The 16,693-nt window shown below is 35.2% G+C and overlaps 1 protein-coding gene across 1 annotated transcript in view; it reads right to left on the reverse strand.

The window, feature by feature from the left end:
- Window positions 1-16,633, reverse strand: part of LOC139686194 (PIH1 domain-containing protein 1-like) — a 26,603-nt gene extending 9,970 nt beyond the window's left edge. The window contains exons 1-5 of the mRNA XM_071583365.1: window positions 16,531-16,633; window positions 13,764-13,955; window positions 6,893-7,039; window positions 3,991-4,131; window positions 352-524 (exon numbers count right to left, since the gene is read on the reverse strand). Coding sequence (XP_071439466.1) covers window positions 352-524; window positions 3,991-4,131; window positions 6,893-7,039; window positions 13,764-13,955; window positions 16,531-16,633 — 756 coding nt within the window. The remainder of the gene's footprint in view (window positions 1-351; window positions 525-3,990; window positions 4,132-6,892; window positions 7,040-13,763; window positions 13,956-16,530) is intronic.
- Window positions 16,634-16,693: the final 60 nt, after the last annotated feature.

Below are 16,693 nucleotides of genomic sequence, written 5' to 3' on the forward strand. Positions count from 1 at the left end.
CTTTGCAGCAACCCCAGTGAGGAACAGATGCTGTGAACACTACATTATATCTGGCTTTCCAAGGATTCAAATTTCTAGGGACCCGGAGAAAATGTCGTAAATCAAAAGGAAACATTAATTCTGGGGGCATAAAAGCGAGGTTTCTCTAAAAATGGTTCCATAACTACAGAATTTTCATACCTAAAGGGTGATAAATATTTCTAATCATATGTACTTATGGAGCCAAAAGCTTAAAAGTGATCATTAATTAATACCATACTGTTCACTAACAGTGGATTCCTTATTAAAAAAAAAAACTTAAATGCACACAGAATTTTCAGAAATAATTATTTATTGTTTCATGCTACCTACCACATTTCTTAAAAGAATTTCAGCCAATATAACTTTTTCACCGGTCTCTTCAGATCTGCATTTGAGGATGTATGGCGGCCGTTGAGATTTTTCAGTAGTTGCCTTTACATTTGAAGCAATAATAGGTGTAGACTTTATTTCAGAAATTAATGGCTTCTTTGGTCCCTCAGCCCCTAGTTGATAAGAAACAATAAATATATAGCAAAAATAAATGCACAATATTATAAACTAATACACCGATGATCATTCTTGATGAGGAATGATTTACCAAAAAATTATCTTGGGTTAAAAACTAACTCTTACATCAGCAATATGTGAGTTTCTAACAAAACTGAGCAACTTTTAAAAATCACTAATTACATTAATATTGAGTAAATGTAATTATTTTCAAGATTACTCATAGGAAATTGACATTTTACTTATCATAGTGTATTCAAGTCTCACAACGTCCACTGGTTATAACTTTTGAAGATGTTAACAGGTGAAACTATATCAAATATGTTACAAACCTTAGGATGAATTTGGTGATGCAATCCGATAAATAAAACATGAAAATACATTTTTATTATGGGATTACTAGTTTGCAGCATGGTGGCTACTCATTTTTACAGTCCAACTCCAGACATTTATCATTGAACATGATGATGATTGACACAATTATTTTTATTTTGTTTGAAATCTGAGTAGGCACTTCCTGTTAGTGATCCCTCATTCCTATTAATAACTTTCATCACCAATGTTGGTCCTAAATTAATTTTGTTTTTTTCCCCCCCTCAGGATTAATATGCACAATGATCTACGTCCAACATTAACCGATCTCAAAATTAAAAGGAAAATTAATCCTATTAGAATTCCCAGTTCACAAATTTCTGGCTTTTCAGAAACATTTGACCTTTTCTGGATTGTTGAAATGATTGGGTAATTCCCACTCTTTCCCTGATTTTCTCTAACTAATGGTTGCAGCTCAGAAATAAGCAATATGCAATAAAGTGAAGAGTAATCTATTTTATGAAAACTAAATTCCATTAATAAATAATTTATATATAAAACAGAGGATAGTCAAAATACCTTTCAGCTGCCTTGTTCCATGTTCTGAATCATAATTCATGAATCAAAGTTTAAATCAATACTACTTGACAATCTTATGTCTTAAGATTCCATGAGGCTAAGAGGGTGGTACAACAAGTCCTTAGAAAAAGGTAGAAAAAACAATATTTTTGGGCAAATTTTTTTTTATTTTTCAACAATTTCTGAGAGGGTAAACCTGACATCACCAAAGCAACCTATTTTCATGGCAATTGAGATTTCATGGAATAGAATGAAATTTTCATCAAACAGATGATGCTTAAGTCTTCAGAATAACTATTGCACAACGCCATGGCCTTATGAGGAACTTAGCACTCAGAGTTACTGTTTCACATAAAAATCATTTACATAACATTATTCATATCTACATACTTACTACTTCCATTTATACAATCCAAATTGACCATCCTTTCCTACCTCCACTGTCTTTCTCTCTCTAATCAGTCTCCAAAATCCTGCTGCCCCTCAAAATCTTCCCCATTTACTTTTCCAGCCTTCTTCAAATTGCTCCCAACAACTTTCTTCGAGAATCTTTGCACTCATCATTGGCAATAATGGTTACTTGAATTGATTAAGAAAGACCTTTTTCAACCAGCTATATTATTATGAACTTAATCCAGTTTATCCATCATTATACAGTGGTAACTGTAAACAGAAAAATGTACCAGGCGAATCCCAAGTATTTTGTGTAAACTGAACTTTATGCAATCAGATTTCCATCATATTTCTTTCTGCCCCTTTCAGTTAAATCTACGCTCAATAAGGATGCACATTACATCTTTCTTTGGCATTTAGAAAAAATCCATAATATGAAACCACTACATTTCATAAGTCACTGAACTCACCAAAGTCACAATATGATAGTAAAATTAACAACATTTATTTTAAACTTTATTTACTAACATTGATAAATGGATAATTCTGACATCTTCAAGTCTACTTGTTAACAAAAATACCAGCTATTTTTTTAACAATATCGATGATTTTTTTACTATCCCCAAAACGTGTAAAACCATCAACCATTTATCAATGCAAGTACCAGATTTCAATGGCACTCTAAGTGGAGCATCAACCAAACACATTACCCTTGAAGAAATCATAAGTTTAAATAATGATCTGTATCATTTATAAATAAAATAATTTTGATACTAAGATCACCAATAACATCAATCTCACCTTTAAGCCTATGAATAACTGGCTCCAATTCAGAAAATAACTGTATTTTTGGATAGTTTTGATATCTATACTAAACAAATGTCAGTCAGTAAATTCTATTTTCAATTCCACATGCATAAAATCAGCAGTAGCTGCTTGAATAACTCTTAAATAACAGTCAATTATATTTATGACATACCCCTCTGGCTAAACTACTGACAGTAGTTACGCCAGAGGGGTAGGTGAGTAAACAGTGAGCAATGTATTTGTAGCTAGTTAACTTACACAGAGCAATCTGATTATTATGAACTCAAATTTCAGTCAGTATCATAATATTAGGCAAACTCATAATTATCATTTTGGTAATTTTTGCCAAATAGCAAAGTATTATACACGTTATCAAAGCTTCATGTATGCAATGAATAATTTGCACAAAATTATCTCATTATTTTCCCTTTAACAAGAAATGAGCAAGGTGGCCAAAAGGCCAGGCAAAATGCATGTTTCGTCTACTTGTGGAGACTGTGAATGAAAAATTGTTACATTAATGTTCATGAGTATGCTACAGTAAACAAAGGAAACCAGACACTTAATATCAGTTCTTGATAATCAATATTCATTCTTCCCAGACATATTGATGGATACCCAAATTCCATATCACTACCTTCAATTTCTTCATATTCGTCACATATAGCCAAAAGATTGTTCAGCAAAACCATGGGAGAGCAAAGTGAATTATGAAGTTCAAAATATTATTCCAGAACTGTTTTAGATTTTCTTTATCGCACCAAATATGGCACTCTCCCAATTAGTAAGTAGTCTATTGTGATTCACGACAACAAACTTCAAACATTCTGTTCCTATGATTTTTTTTACCAAAAAATAAGGAACATCCTTAAATATGTACATATTCAATGATGCCATCATGCAGAAGCTTAGCTCTGCAGGTTATCTTGTTTAGGTTATTTTGTTATTCAGCTCCACAGGTTATTTTGTTATTTTAACAAAATTAGGGCCAAAGGAGATGGGGATTAAACTATATCAAAATCTGCCAGTTGACATAAAATGTATCAAGTAAGAAAATTTCTTCAAGTCTAGGATATATGCAGTACTTCTAGATATGTTACACTTCTCTATCATTTATACTTGTTAGATAAGTGTCCTTAATATGCATCTTAAACCCACCTATTTTGATACATGGTTAGAAATATTTTTAATCACTGAATGTAAAATGCACTGCTCCTATTTTGACAAGCCTTACCTAATATACGCATTATACTTGTCTTAAGGCAAATAAAGAGTATTATTATTATTATTATTACATATTCACTTAATCTGTGACAGAAATAATAACAAATATTAAAAAGTTTCCCATGATTACCAAAGCGATTTTAATACCTGGTTTGCTATCCAACTTCTTATTACTGTTTTTACCCATCTCATTGGATGACATCATCTGCACTAAAGGCTTACTGCGCACTTGAATTTTATGTTCTGCCATACCCCCTTTGCATTTGCGACCTTTTAAAACTGCAAATTCTGCAACAAGAAAATATATAATTATTATCCACCAATTATATATGTACATGACTATTTGATCTACATTATAGCACATATCAGAATTCTTGGCATTACCAGTATCTGAAATTAGTCTTGATATGCACTGTGTGATTTTTACAAGACTAAATTATACCTTTTAACAAAGTTGTTTTAACATTTAATGATCATGCCATAAAGCTAGTGAATACACGAAATATTTCACATTCTTCTAGCATAACTGAATAGGACTCGCACATCATACAATTTCAATACAAAATGAACGTGCAAGATTGGCTTTTTACATAATTAATTGAGGGAATCAACCTGAAGAATGAATTGAGAATTGCTCTCCTATTGCTAAGCCCACTTAGTGATGTGATATCAGCATAATAAGTTTCTGGTAATGAATTCATCTATTTTGATGGGAAGAGTGCCAGTTCCCTTAAATGATTTCCCAGAATGTTCCAAGAAAAATTGAAAAACCAGTTTCATTGGTTGTTCAAGATTATCTGGGTTTTTAACTCCAGGCCTCTGAAACAGCTGATTTCTCCAACCACGAAAAAAATACAATCCAGGAGTTTCTACTTTTAGACATAACATTATTGGATACTTTCATTGTGCAGGAAAGTAAAAAACAAAATACAATTTATCCAAATCCACACTTTAATGTATGCACATTATTAATACCATTCTGCAATGAACTACCATTATCCTACTCTGTTGATAGTACATCACAGTTAAACTATGAACACATTCATTAACGTGTAGAGTGGAATAGCTATATTTTGTATCAACTTTTTTCCACTTTTGGCCATGATGCCCCATTCTTTGCAACTGTGAAAAGCTGGTTAAACAAATTCCATCATGGCCACCGTTCGCTCAGCGACAAAAGTCGTTAAGGTCGTCCAAAATCAGTTGTTTTGCCAGAAAACATTGATGCTGTGCAAGAAGAAGTAAAGGAAGATCGTTATGTAACTTATCGTGAGATTGAGACATCCTTAAGGATTTACATGACTTGCATCAATAAGATATTGCATGAACATTCAGCTGTGATAAAAATTGGTTTGTATTGGATCCCATATAACTTGACAAAAGCTAGAAAAGATGCTTGTGTCAATTGGTGCAACAAAATGCTCAAGAAATACAATCGGGATGCATAAAAAGCTGTGCATAACATCTACACAGGTGATGAATCTTGGATCTATGCGTATGAGCCTGAAACAAAACAGCAACCCACTGTATGGGTCTTCCAAGATGAACCAAATCCAACAAAAGTGATTCGTGCACGATCCACATCGAAGCAAATGATCGCCAGTTTCACTGGAATAACTAGACATGTGGCACCGTACCATTAGAGCAACATAGAAACATGAATTCTATATGGTATACGAGCCTTTTTGCCAGAAGTACTAGGTAAAATATGGAAAAAGAAGCGGCAATGAAGGATCATTCTGCATCATGACAATGCAAGCTCTCACATATTGCCTGAAACAACTACCTATTTGACTGGCCAAAACGTCGAATTGAGGGGTCATCTTCCGTACAGCACTGTTTTAGCACCAAACGAATTCTTTTTATTCCTGTTTATCAAGAAACACTTGTGTGGCCAACGTTTTTCGGTACCTGAAGAAGCCGTCGATGCATTCAAAAACCATGTTTTGGAGGTAACTCAATCAGAGTGAAAAAAGTGTTACAAAAATTAATTCGAGTGCATGCAGAAGTGCATTGATTATCATGGAGAATATTTAGAAACACATTCAAGCCATTTTCGACAATAAATTACTGTCTTTTCATTACTAGGCTGAAAATATAAATAACAACCCTTGCATTTTACATTACTTTAAAAGGAAAAAAATCATTCATTATAAGAGTATTTTATTTTGAGAGAAAGGTTATGGAACGGATCACGCTCGTATTATGAGGTTTCACTGTAATTAACATTTTAAACAAAAAATAATGTAATGATTGATAGGGTACACGAATGTACACGTTAATTATGAACCCATTTATCAACCAATCAAACACATTTCCTTGAAAATTACAACATTTCTGCTTTATAACGTGGCATGTTCCCACAACATATCATCCAAAGTTCATAGTGTACTTTATAGCAGAAATGTATAATCTGAAAAAAATCCTACTTTTTGTAAATATAAAATGAATGTACCTACGGTTGTGAAGCAATGAAAACGAGATAGCCACGACTGAAAACTTGATTGGCACTTGGTTATAAAGAGGGTGGGGAAATAAAACAAAGATTCAAGAAAGGGGAAAGATATGGAACACACACTAGGTCATTTGGGTGCGTTTAAAAAACAGTGACCCGCGTATACCTGAATCACACATCAAAAAGGCAAAATAAATAATAAAAAATTAAGACAAAGTTGTTTGTTTTAATTTTTTATTTTGCCTTTTTGATGTGTGATTCAGGTATACGCGGGTCACTGTTTCTTAAACACACCCAAATGACCTAGTGTGTGCCCTATCTTTTCCCTTACTTGAAACTTTGTTTTATTCCCCCACCCCCTTCACAACCAAGTGCCAATCAAGTTTATTGTCTCGGCTGTCTTTTGGTGATAAATTAAATACTTTCACAAATAAGATATCACCATTTGTTCACACGTAATCATTCTGTTAGTAGAATTACAGAAGTCTGGTGAGTTTTATATAAATTGTAATGAATTTCAACTGAAGCATTAAAATCAGTAAGACAGATCCAATAAATCAATGTACATAGTATAAAACAAAAGTAACACTGTACCTTCCTTCTCCAACTGAAGATCATATTTATCTTCCAATGCTTCCAGAATGGCAGTTATTAGGAACTGGCGATAAAATTGACTCCCTTCAACCTTTTTATAGAATGCTGAGTTAATGACTATGTCATACACTGAGCATGGATTTCCTGCTGAAATTGAAAATGAAACAGTGAGATCTACATCCTGAAGTGAAATAGATTTCCTAATACATCGGACATTTAAAAAAACACTCTAATTGAAAGATAACAAATGATAATGATAAAGATTACTGAAAAATAATAATACACATAAATATATAACAAATATTTTTTATTTGATATGTTGTGTATTCATGTTTGCACCATTCCTATTCTTGGGGACAATAGGGATGCTGATTCCAAACTTAATATCTGCTCTATACCATAAGCATAACAGAGTGCATTAAGTATGAAGGTTTCTCAATTTTCTCTAACTAACTAATTACATGAAAAAGTTAAAACATCTATTAATTATCAAGATAACCTTGGGCGCACAAACTTTTCCATAAAATTGACATTGCAATTTCAAACATTGACCATCATGAAGTCTCTTTTAGGGGTCCCTCTTCCCCACCGGAAAATTGCTGATGATTCATAGATGAGCCTATTTGGCTAGTTGCCACACGACAATGTTTGGCCTTTCTTTAACTGTTGCACCCATGAATGTACTTTTTTCATATCTGTTACTTGATCACTGCATATCTGACTTAATTGACAATGGATTTCAATGGATGATAAATCATGCAAGTGAAGAAAATGGATCATTTAAAGCTGTTCTTGGACACTAAAGGACACCACTTTAATTATTATAAACGCTTCTCACCCAAATGGCAGCTCTACAAATCCTGTTCACTGTACAGTGCAGTCATCTATGTCTTGTGTTCTTTAATCATCTTGCCAGAGCATTTTAAGCTCAGCCACATCTTTCTATTTACTCTCAGTCCTGAGAAAAAAATTTGGTGACCTTAGAAGATAACCATATTTCATAGTTTTGGAAATAAAACCTAACAGATCTGTGATTCCAAATATGTAGTCAACACTCAACCTTATACTGAATTGATGTGTGATGAACATTTTACACTAGAGAATATAGATCTATTTTAATTTTCAGTTTTTTTCTGAGTTGATATGAGATGAATAAATATTATTCCAAGCCTAAGTACCCCTTTATTAGTGTTCTTATAGTGCATATTTAAAAAAAACTTTGAACTCAAATTCACACTGAGTGCGGATTATCTGGCATGTCACAATCTGAGGGGTAGATAATCTATCGATATGGTCAGTAAGCATTCCCTCCTCTTCTACACACTCTTCAATGTTTATGACTAATAACATTTAATCCATTGGGAGCAGTTTTTCTTCCTCTCTGAAGTACTCTTGGAAGCTGGAGGACCCCATCCTCTCAAACTACTACTGGATGTAGGAGAATATCATCAGAAGAATATTGCATGCCACACCTATAGCTAAAAAATAACCGTTACAGAAGCTATTGCTGATGGGGAAAAATTGTTTCCACTTTTGGAATCAGGATCCAGAATATTCTCAATAATAGGTCTAAATATGAAGGGACCAGATTGCTAAGCCAGCAGTATAATGGCATAAACTATATTACATTCAAACTTTGAGGTCCATATTAAATGAGTTTGTAATTTTCCACAGACCTTATTTTAAGGTACAACATTTTTCACTGACTTGCAGCAGGTACAAGTTTCGTTCACTTGCAGCAGAGCACCCTTAGGGAGAGGGAGGGTGGAAAGTTAAAGGTGGGGGTCGAGATTTTTTTGGGCAAGGAAAGGGAAAGGTGGTGGTTGGGGTTTTTAGGGTAAGGGGAGAGGCAGTGGTGCCTTGGTTATGATGTGGCATTGGGTGTAGTCGGGGACATGGGAGGGGTAGGGATGAATGGGTATGTTATAATGTTGGATTTCTTTGCCCTTAAGGTCAGTTTATCGGAAAGGAGAGGGGAGGGAATAAGAATATTATCATTCATTACTAAGTCATGTTTTGGGGTCTGCCAAGTGCCTTCGACTTTCGATTTGCTCGAGAACTCTGATTTTAAATTCTTTAGAAAGAATATGCAGTGTTTCTGGTACAAAATTACTATGGCATATACAATCTATGCAGGTCAAACCGCCAGTTAGACTCCTTCTATGGTTACTTTAACATGATTCATCCAAATATTCCCTTACGTATAGTTCTCGAATGGCTTCAAATTTTATTCTGGCCACAAAAGTTGTCAACTGAAGTCACCTATGTTCATTGAGGAGCAGATGACTATCTTAAAGAGAGGTTTAAAGTTTGCTCCCCCCCCCCCCCCCCCCAAAATCAAATCTCTGAATCCAACATAAAGTACTCGGCCACCAATTGTGAGGTTGCCCTGCAGAATGAATCTCTGGCCTTCAAAAAAGTCACTGAAACCATCATGACTTCGATGAATAAAGCAGTGCCAGTAACGTCCCATTTCCACAGCCTCCAGCAGCCCACGCCTACCCTCCGACCTCTGAGAAACACCATTAAGAAGGAAGACCTCTTCATCCAGAAAGTGGACAAAGGAAGTGGTGCCATAGTGTCAAAGTGTTGAACAAACTTGCGTAGGTGGAAAATTGGTTGTATATCATAAAAAACAATCCAATCACTCCTGTATCAACAGACCCAACCTTGACTTTTTAAAGTGAAGTGACCCTCTCGAGCAAATGGAGATTCTAAGACACTTGGCTGACCCCAAAATAATACTTTGCAACAAGCAATTATTCTCTTATCCCTTCCCTCTCCTTTCCAAGGAACTGACCTTGAGGGAAAACAAATTCAACTATTTAACGTACACATTTGCCCCCACCCCTCCTATGCCCCTGATCATGCCCAATGCCACATCATAACCACTGCATCAACCGCCTTTCCTCTTATTTACCTGAAAAACTACGAACATTGCCTTTCCCTTCCCTTATCCAAAAAATCCTGACCTCCAACTTCAACTTTCCACCCTCCCTGTCCCTTCTTCATCCCTTCTCCTCTGCCCTTAGGGTGTACTGCTGCATGTGAACGAAACTTGAACCTGATGATGCCGCAAAATGGTGAAATGCATTGTACCTTAGAATAAAATTGTTCAAGAGAAAAAAAAGGAAATATAATTGCACATTTTGATGACATTTTAATATGCAATTGGAATTTGGCAATGACAAATCCAGATGCCCAATAAAAAGTCTGGAAGAGATTCTTCACTGAAGATGTAATGCATCTCCTTACTTTGGAACACCTATGGGGAAATAATGAGCCAACATTTTATCAGTTGATTAATATAGAGGCAATCAACATGACAAAGAATTAATTTGAGGAGAAAGTGAAATTTGAATTGAAAATTACTCTCCTTAAGGTAATTTAAGCCTAGGGGTAACAAGTTTGACTATAAAGATGAAGGTGACCTTTTAGAATTCCATAGGTTCTAAAAATTTTCAACTTTGGAAATATCGAATTAGTGATTTTCCTGGTACAAGGCACCAAGAAAAGTAAATACTACACCAAAAACCACCAAGCATTAATGGTAAAAGGCAGGATGTTTCACCATAGGGAACTGATGGTGCAGATCAAGATGATCGGACAGGTATCAACTGCCACAGTTGTGGGCAAGAGTGAAAGTCATTGAATTGGCACAGTACTGCAATGTGGAAGGAAATGGGAAACTACCACATTAATCTCTGCAGTATATGCACCCTTGTATTCATAAATGACAGGATGACATTTCTCCAGGTAAAATATTCTGGAAGAAAAATAGCCTTCCAATGGTACCTCTGGGTTAACTAAACAAACTGTGGACTACTGGGAGGGTAAACATCAGTCAAGGCAGACAAATCCACCTGCTGTGAGGATCTCAATGACAGAATAAAGAAGGGAAATGAAATTTAAATTACTAAGTTACTTGTTTTTATTTATTTATTTTGTATTAGTCCGAAAACAGCACTTCAACCTTTACATCGGACTTTGAACTTTGATGTAACCATTTGACAATTACATCCAACCAAGCCTTAGGTGGAGGAGAAACCACCTAGGTGGGAATTGAATCTGCGACCTCTGGGTTGTCAGACAAGGATGTTACCCCTCCACCACTGGGGCCGGCTCGTTTTCATTAAGAAGGGAAATAGTGAAACTCCTTATAAACTGGAGAAGATACAATTTGATGAGAGAAAAAAACCCACAACATCCGAGATGCTGATGGAAACATACTGAAGATTAAGATATTGGGAAGTGGATGGAATACATTGAAGTACTCTACATAGGGCCCAAACCACTTGAAGGAAACTTAATTAAGGAAGAAATATCGATAGAAGACAAATGTGGCATGGAAATACTGAGAAGCAAATTGGACAGAGCCATGAAAGTCCTCAAGGACAAAAATGCAACTGAAGTCGACAAAATAAATAGAAGAAGGACATAGGCAGTAGGAGTCCAAGCTAATGTTACTATTTCGAGTACAACCAAAGATAGCTATGACAGTCGAAAATAATCAGAGGACTTTGAGAAGAGTGTGATGACTGCAATGCCAAAATATATTAACGAAGAAACCAAGAACAGATATTTGCAAAAAACATAGCATTGAGCCTTATGTCTCATTCAACAGAAATACTAACTCAGATAATTAGCCAATGAATAGAAGGAAAGACAGGAAAAAGCCTAATGGAAAATCAACTCAGATTCAGGAAAACTGAGAAGGGCAGCATTCAGCTTGTGGGTACTGGCTGAAAAAAGGATAGAACAATAAACAGGCAATTATATGTGGAATTCAAGAACTTGTAAAAGACCTTCAACAATGTTGAATGAAACAATATGCTCAAGATAATAGAATCACTTGAAATGGACTTAAATGAAAAAAGAATAATCCATCACTTCAGCAGGAAACAGCCATGCAAGGAATATAACGAGGGCAAGCAATCCTTCATCTACCTCGCCAGCAATATAACTTGGGATGGAAGAAAAGGTAGAAGGAAAAGCTGTTTCATTTACATGGATGTTAAACAAGATAACGTGGAGCTAAGCTTCTTCATGAGGGAATCAATGCGGAGTTCTTATGATAGGTTAGCATGACTCCAAGCAATTATGTTGAATTAACCTCTTCAATGGATTTTGTTGATCAATATTTACAAGTAAACTTTAATTAAATTTTGTGAGAAAAATAGATATTAGAATCTGGGACTTAAGAATGTTTAAATTAAGATAATTCTCCTACATCTACATAATACCCGGCAAGCTGCCGCAAGGGCGTGTGGCGGGGGGTGTTAGGTCACCAACCGTAAAAAGGAAAAATACCACATGCAAAAAAACAACACGGAAAATTACACCCACAGCAGTGCATACACTCATGCAAAAATCCCTTCATCCAATACTCATACAAACACATATACCGCAAAACAACTAAAAAACTGCACCCCATGATGCAGCACGAAAGCCATCCTACAACACGGAAGCCAGGACACAACAAGCAAGAAATTGAAACATCACTACCACATGAAAATGCACCACAAAACACTCTACCCCCAAAGAGTCTGTAAAAGGCAGGGAATGCGACCCAACGTTGCAGGTAGCAGGAATTTTCCCCCGCGGAGAGGGACGAGGGACTGAAAGGGAAACTTAAAAACAGATGAACAGAACACGAATGAGGTCATTCGGAAAGAACGGGTTATTATAACAAAACACATAAGGTTAGTAGAAGAGCATGCACTTAAATAGAACTAATTATTTTTTAGACGCTGAGGGTGGCAAGTGGAATTTTTCCTAGGACCATTTGGATAGCTGATGAATGATCTTGTTAGCAGTCTACATCAGGGCATTGCTTGTTGGAGAGGAGAACAATAAATAGTGTCATCTAACTTTAACAACAAGTTTCCAGTAGCACCAGTGAAATGTTAAGTCAAGTCAGTATAAATTAACGATATCATAGGTCCTCATATGGATCCCTGGGGAATACCTAATAGAGAAATCCTCTGGGAGGATGAATATTTTTTACCATCCACTAATATAGAAACAAATTGAGTTCTGTTGAACTGGTTATACTTAATCCAGTTACATGGGATAACTCTGATTCATAAGTTTCATATTTTGTTTAAAAGGCAGTGATGATCAATAAAATCAAAAGCTTGAGAAAAGTCCAAGAATAACCCTAGAGTTTTTTGTTTACAGTCAAGAGATGATAGAATAAAATCTATCACATTATAGACTACTGTAGTAGTGGATCTACCTTTCCTAAAACAATTCTGATTTGGAACTATAATAATTTTTTTTCTGAATATGAAAGCATGTAATGAGAAGCATGAAATGTATAGAGCAAACCTTCTCAAAGATGTTAGCTAAAATATTCTGTAATTCAATCGGTCCGTAGGTTTTAATTGTGGAAACCTGTGTTATTATACAGAGGTGTTATTTTGGACAATTTTAAGGATGAAGGAAAGATACCATAATATGGGAATTTGCTTTTTATGAATAGCAATGGTTTTTTATATAATTACATACATTGAAGATCACTGAGCCCAAAATTTCATCATGGCCTGCACAATATTTTTTACTTAATCTAGAAATTATTTATTTAAATTCATGCTCAGGGCATGGTGGCGTGAAAAATGATTAAAATACTGATTATGGTGGTGAGGCAATTTAACAGCTTTTCTTGATATTAAAATGAATCAACATAGATTTTACAATTATCAACAAATATGATTTATCTATATACTTTATTCCGTCTAATGTATTCTTTGTGCTTACATGTAAATGATGTGAGACCTAAGTCGCAAGAAGTACTCGTACATGCTTACCATTACAAATTGTTCATTACAACTCCTAACTAAGAACAGATTCAAATACAAGACAAACTTACATTTATCAATATCAGGCCTTTCTTCACCCACACTCATAGGCACACGATAAGTTGATGGCTCATCTGATTTAAGGATTTCCATTAGTTCAGACTCAGACTTATCCTCAGGAGCAGGAATTTGATCAGTTTTACATATGTTGATGAAGACTTTTCCCCGGTCTGTTGTACTCTTTCTTAACTTTACACAAAACCCTGAAAAACAAAAGGAAACATGAAGCATTTATATCTCAAATCGTTAGAAAATACTTACAAGTCATTGCAGCAAGGAATCTCTCTAGCCTTATGAAAAATAACAATATTTTACCACCTCTTTGAATGAATTCACAAAACATTAGAGATAAAACGGTTAAAATATTACACTTCATCATCTTCTTTTATAAGAAATTTTATGCTCATCTTAATAAAGTAATATAAAAAATGTAAAATCCTGAAGGTTAATCGTCATTAAAATAAGTACAGGTAAATCAAAAATTACTCTGGTTAAAAAGGTATATGCAGGCAAATACGGAGAACAGCTCATGGCAAAGTTCATCTAATGCACTCTGAAATTCAAGTAATCATATGTGCTTCTATCACTTATACACGTAAATGAACAAATATCCCTGATAATTTCAATTAATTCATTGATATTCAAGATACTTAATATGCAAATAAAACAAGAGCATGACTTCTGACAGCATGGTATTTCTAACGTCACACAAAATATCTGGCTATTTTTGCATTTCCTATATCCCAGGGCAATTATCATTTAACATGGGACTCTACACAATTACAATCTCCTTTCATGCTCTCACAAATATTTAGCATTTACTTTTGCTGGGATGTTTACAGCACCCTGGCCACCCATTCTCGGAATCAGCTGCTGAAGAAGTGGAAGATTAAGATAAACTTTTGGCCTACCACCAATGTTGCATAATCAAAACGTCAAACATAGCCTATGTACTCAGCTAGCCATTACTCAATCATGGGACAGCTGATAGATATTCCCCAAGAGACTTTATTACTCTTAAGAAATGAAGCCATGTCGATCCTCCAATAACTAATGCAAGATTCTGGCACATAATTTCTTTGCCCTTTTTCTGCAATGTGATTTCCTATTTATTCAGCATTGTTGATTAGTCAAAACAACATTATTCATTTTCCATTGAAGCCTCTAACATTTTGCACAAATTCTTTTATGGACAATATAAACAAGATCACAGAGCAAATTTAAAATTTCAACATGGTCACTGAAAAATATGTAAGAATGAAGAAAACAAGCCATATGGGTGAGAGGGTGGGTCTTGAACAGCAATCGAACAAACAAAACACTCCCCCATTCAATCTCATACTGTGCTATAAGAGTGGGAGAAACAGGGGAGGGGTCAACTCATCTAGTAGTAGTAGTATTTAGGGAAGGCGACCGACTGCTGAGGTCATTTGCGCCATAGGAGATGGACAGGAAAGGATGAAGGGGGGAGAGAAATCCGGCATCGGCATTAGCCTACTCTTTACGAAAGGTGCCAAGGGGTCCGCAGCTTTACATCCCATCCGATGGACGGCATACTCACTCAAAGTGCCCTCCACAAAGCACCTCAAGTACGGATCGAGATACCCTTAACTCATCTATATGGGGATGTGGAAGGACAGGGAGACGGGAGGGATTTGGAACTCATTTACAAAATTCAATCTCTTTTTTTGGAGTTAATATCTAGGCACAAAAGTGTATTACATGCATGGATCTATACATTCAAAGTTTCTATGCATCTTTCACTTTCTCATCAGGGCATGAGTAAGCTTGTCAACTTTATTGGACATAATAGGTATAATTTGAAAAAAATCCTGAGATGGAGACAAAATAATGGTAGCCGTTTCCATAAACCTATAAGAGGAAAGTTGTTTTGTTTGTCTTTCAACTTCTTCTCAAGATGCATTACATTTAAACATTGCAATTGACAACTTATACATAAACATTAGATTTTTTTGGGCAGATTTTTGGAAACTGCAAAATTAAAATACCATTGTCTTGGACAGGGACCATGTAAGTGTAGATATACACAAGTCAAGGCTTATGTAACTCTGAGAACCCTGTATTTAGTTTTCATGCTACAATGCCAGCAGATGTAAATCCAAATCTCAGTAGATTCAGCAGGTGTAAAGCATTCCTCAAAAGTCCAGTGCCCAATTCTTGTTAGTTACCCTACAGAGAAACATGTATTGGGTGGAACACATTTTCAAATCACATAGAAAGTTAAGTTCTCCAAGCTTCCTCATGAGAAATATTAGACATTCTGTAAATTTAGAAGTCCTTCTATCCATTTATTACAATGAATTTTATTCTTATTTTTCTTTTAGTGTCATCTTCTAGGGTCCTCTCCCCAAGAGGGCATAACCTTCGAAATCCAAAAGAGGATTATAAGGATTATGAGCAATGTTTTTTGTGATGCAACAACCTCTTTTCAAAAGAATAGGTTCACTAAGACCGATACTTAAATATTTGTTATGAATTTATAGTCTTAATTTAAGGATTATCATCAAATCTACCCTAAGTGCCAAAGCTGAAACATATTTTTATTTATTTTAAAGTGGCAAAAAGGTCACAGTATGCTCTGCAAATGTGGAATATCTTTCTGCAGTGAAATCTAGTCTGAAATTTTGGATTTCTGATGGGACAACCTTTTCCAATAATTTAGCATTCCTTCACCATTTTGCAGAGGCTTTGAATGGCAAGGAATAAACTATTTGTCTCAGAATTTAATACAGACGTTAAAGGAACAGAACACATTACCAGGAATAGGTTTGATAGTAGTCCATGGTAAATTACTACTTTCGGGCACTCTTTGCAGCAGAATATTCTCTATTTCACCTTCTGGCTCCTGTAAGGGCGACATTTAGAATAATCGCATTTTAGAACATGCTTTATAATATAAGGTTCCCCGTAACTAAGACGA

The sequence above is a fragment of the Hetaerina americana genome, unplaced genomic scaffold (genome assembly GCF_022747635.1).
Source record: "Hetaerina americana unplaced genomic scaffold, ioHetAmer1.1.p SCAF_1306, whole genome shotgun sequence".
NCBI lineage: Eukaryota > Metazoa > Arthropoda > Insecta > Odonata > Calopterygidae > Hetaerina > Hetaerina americana.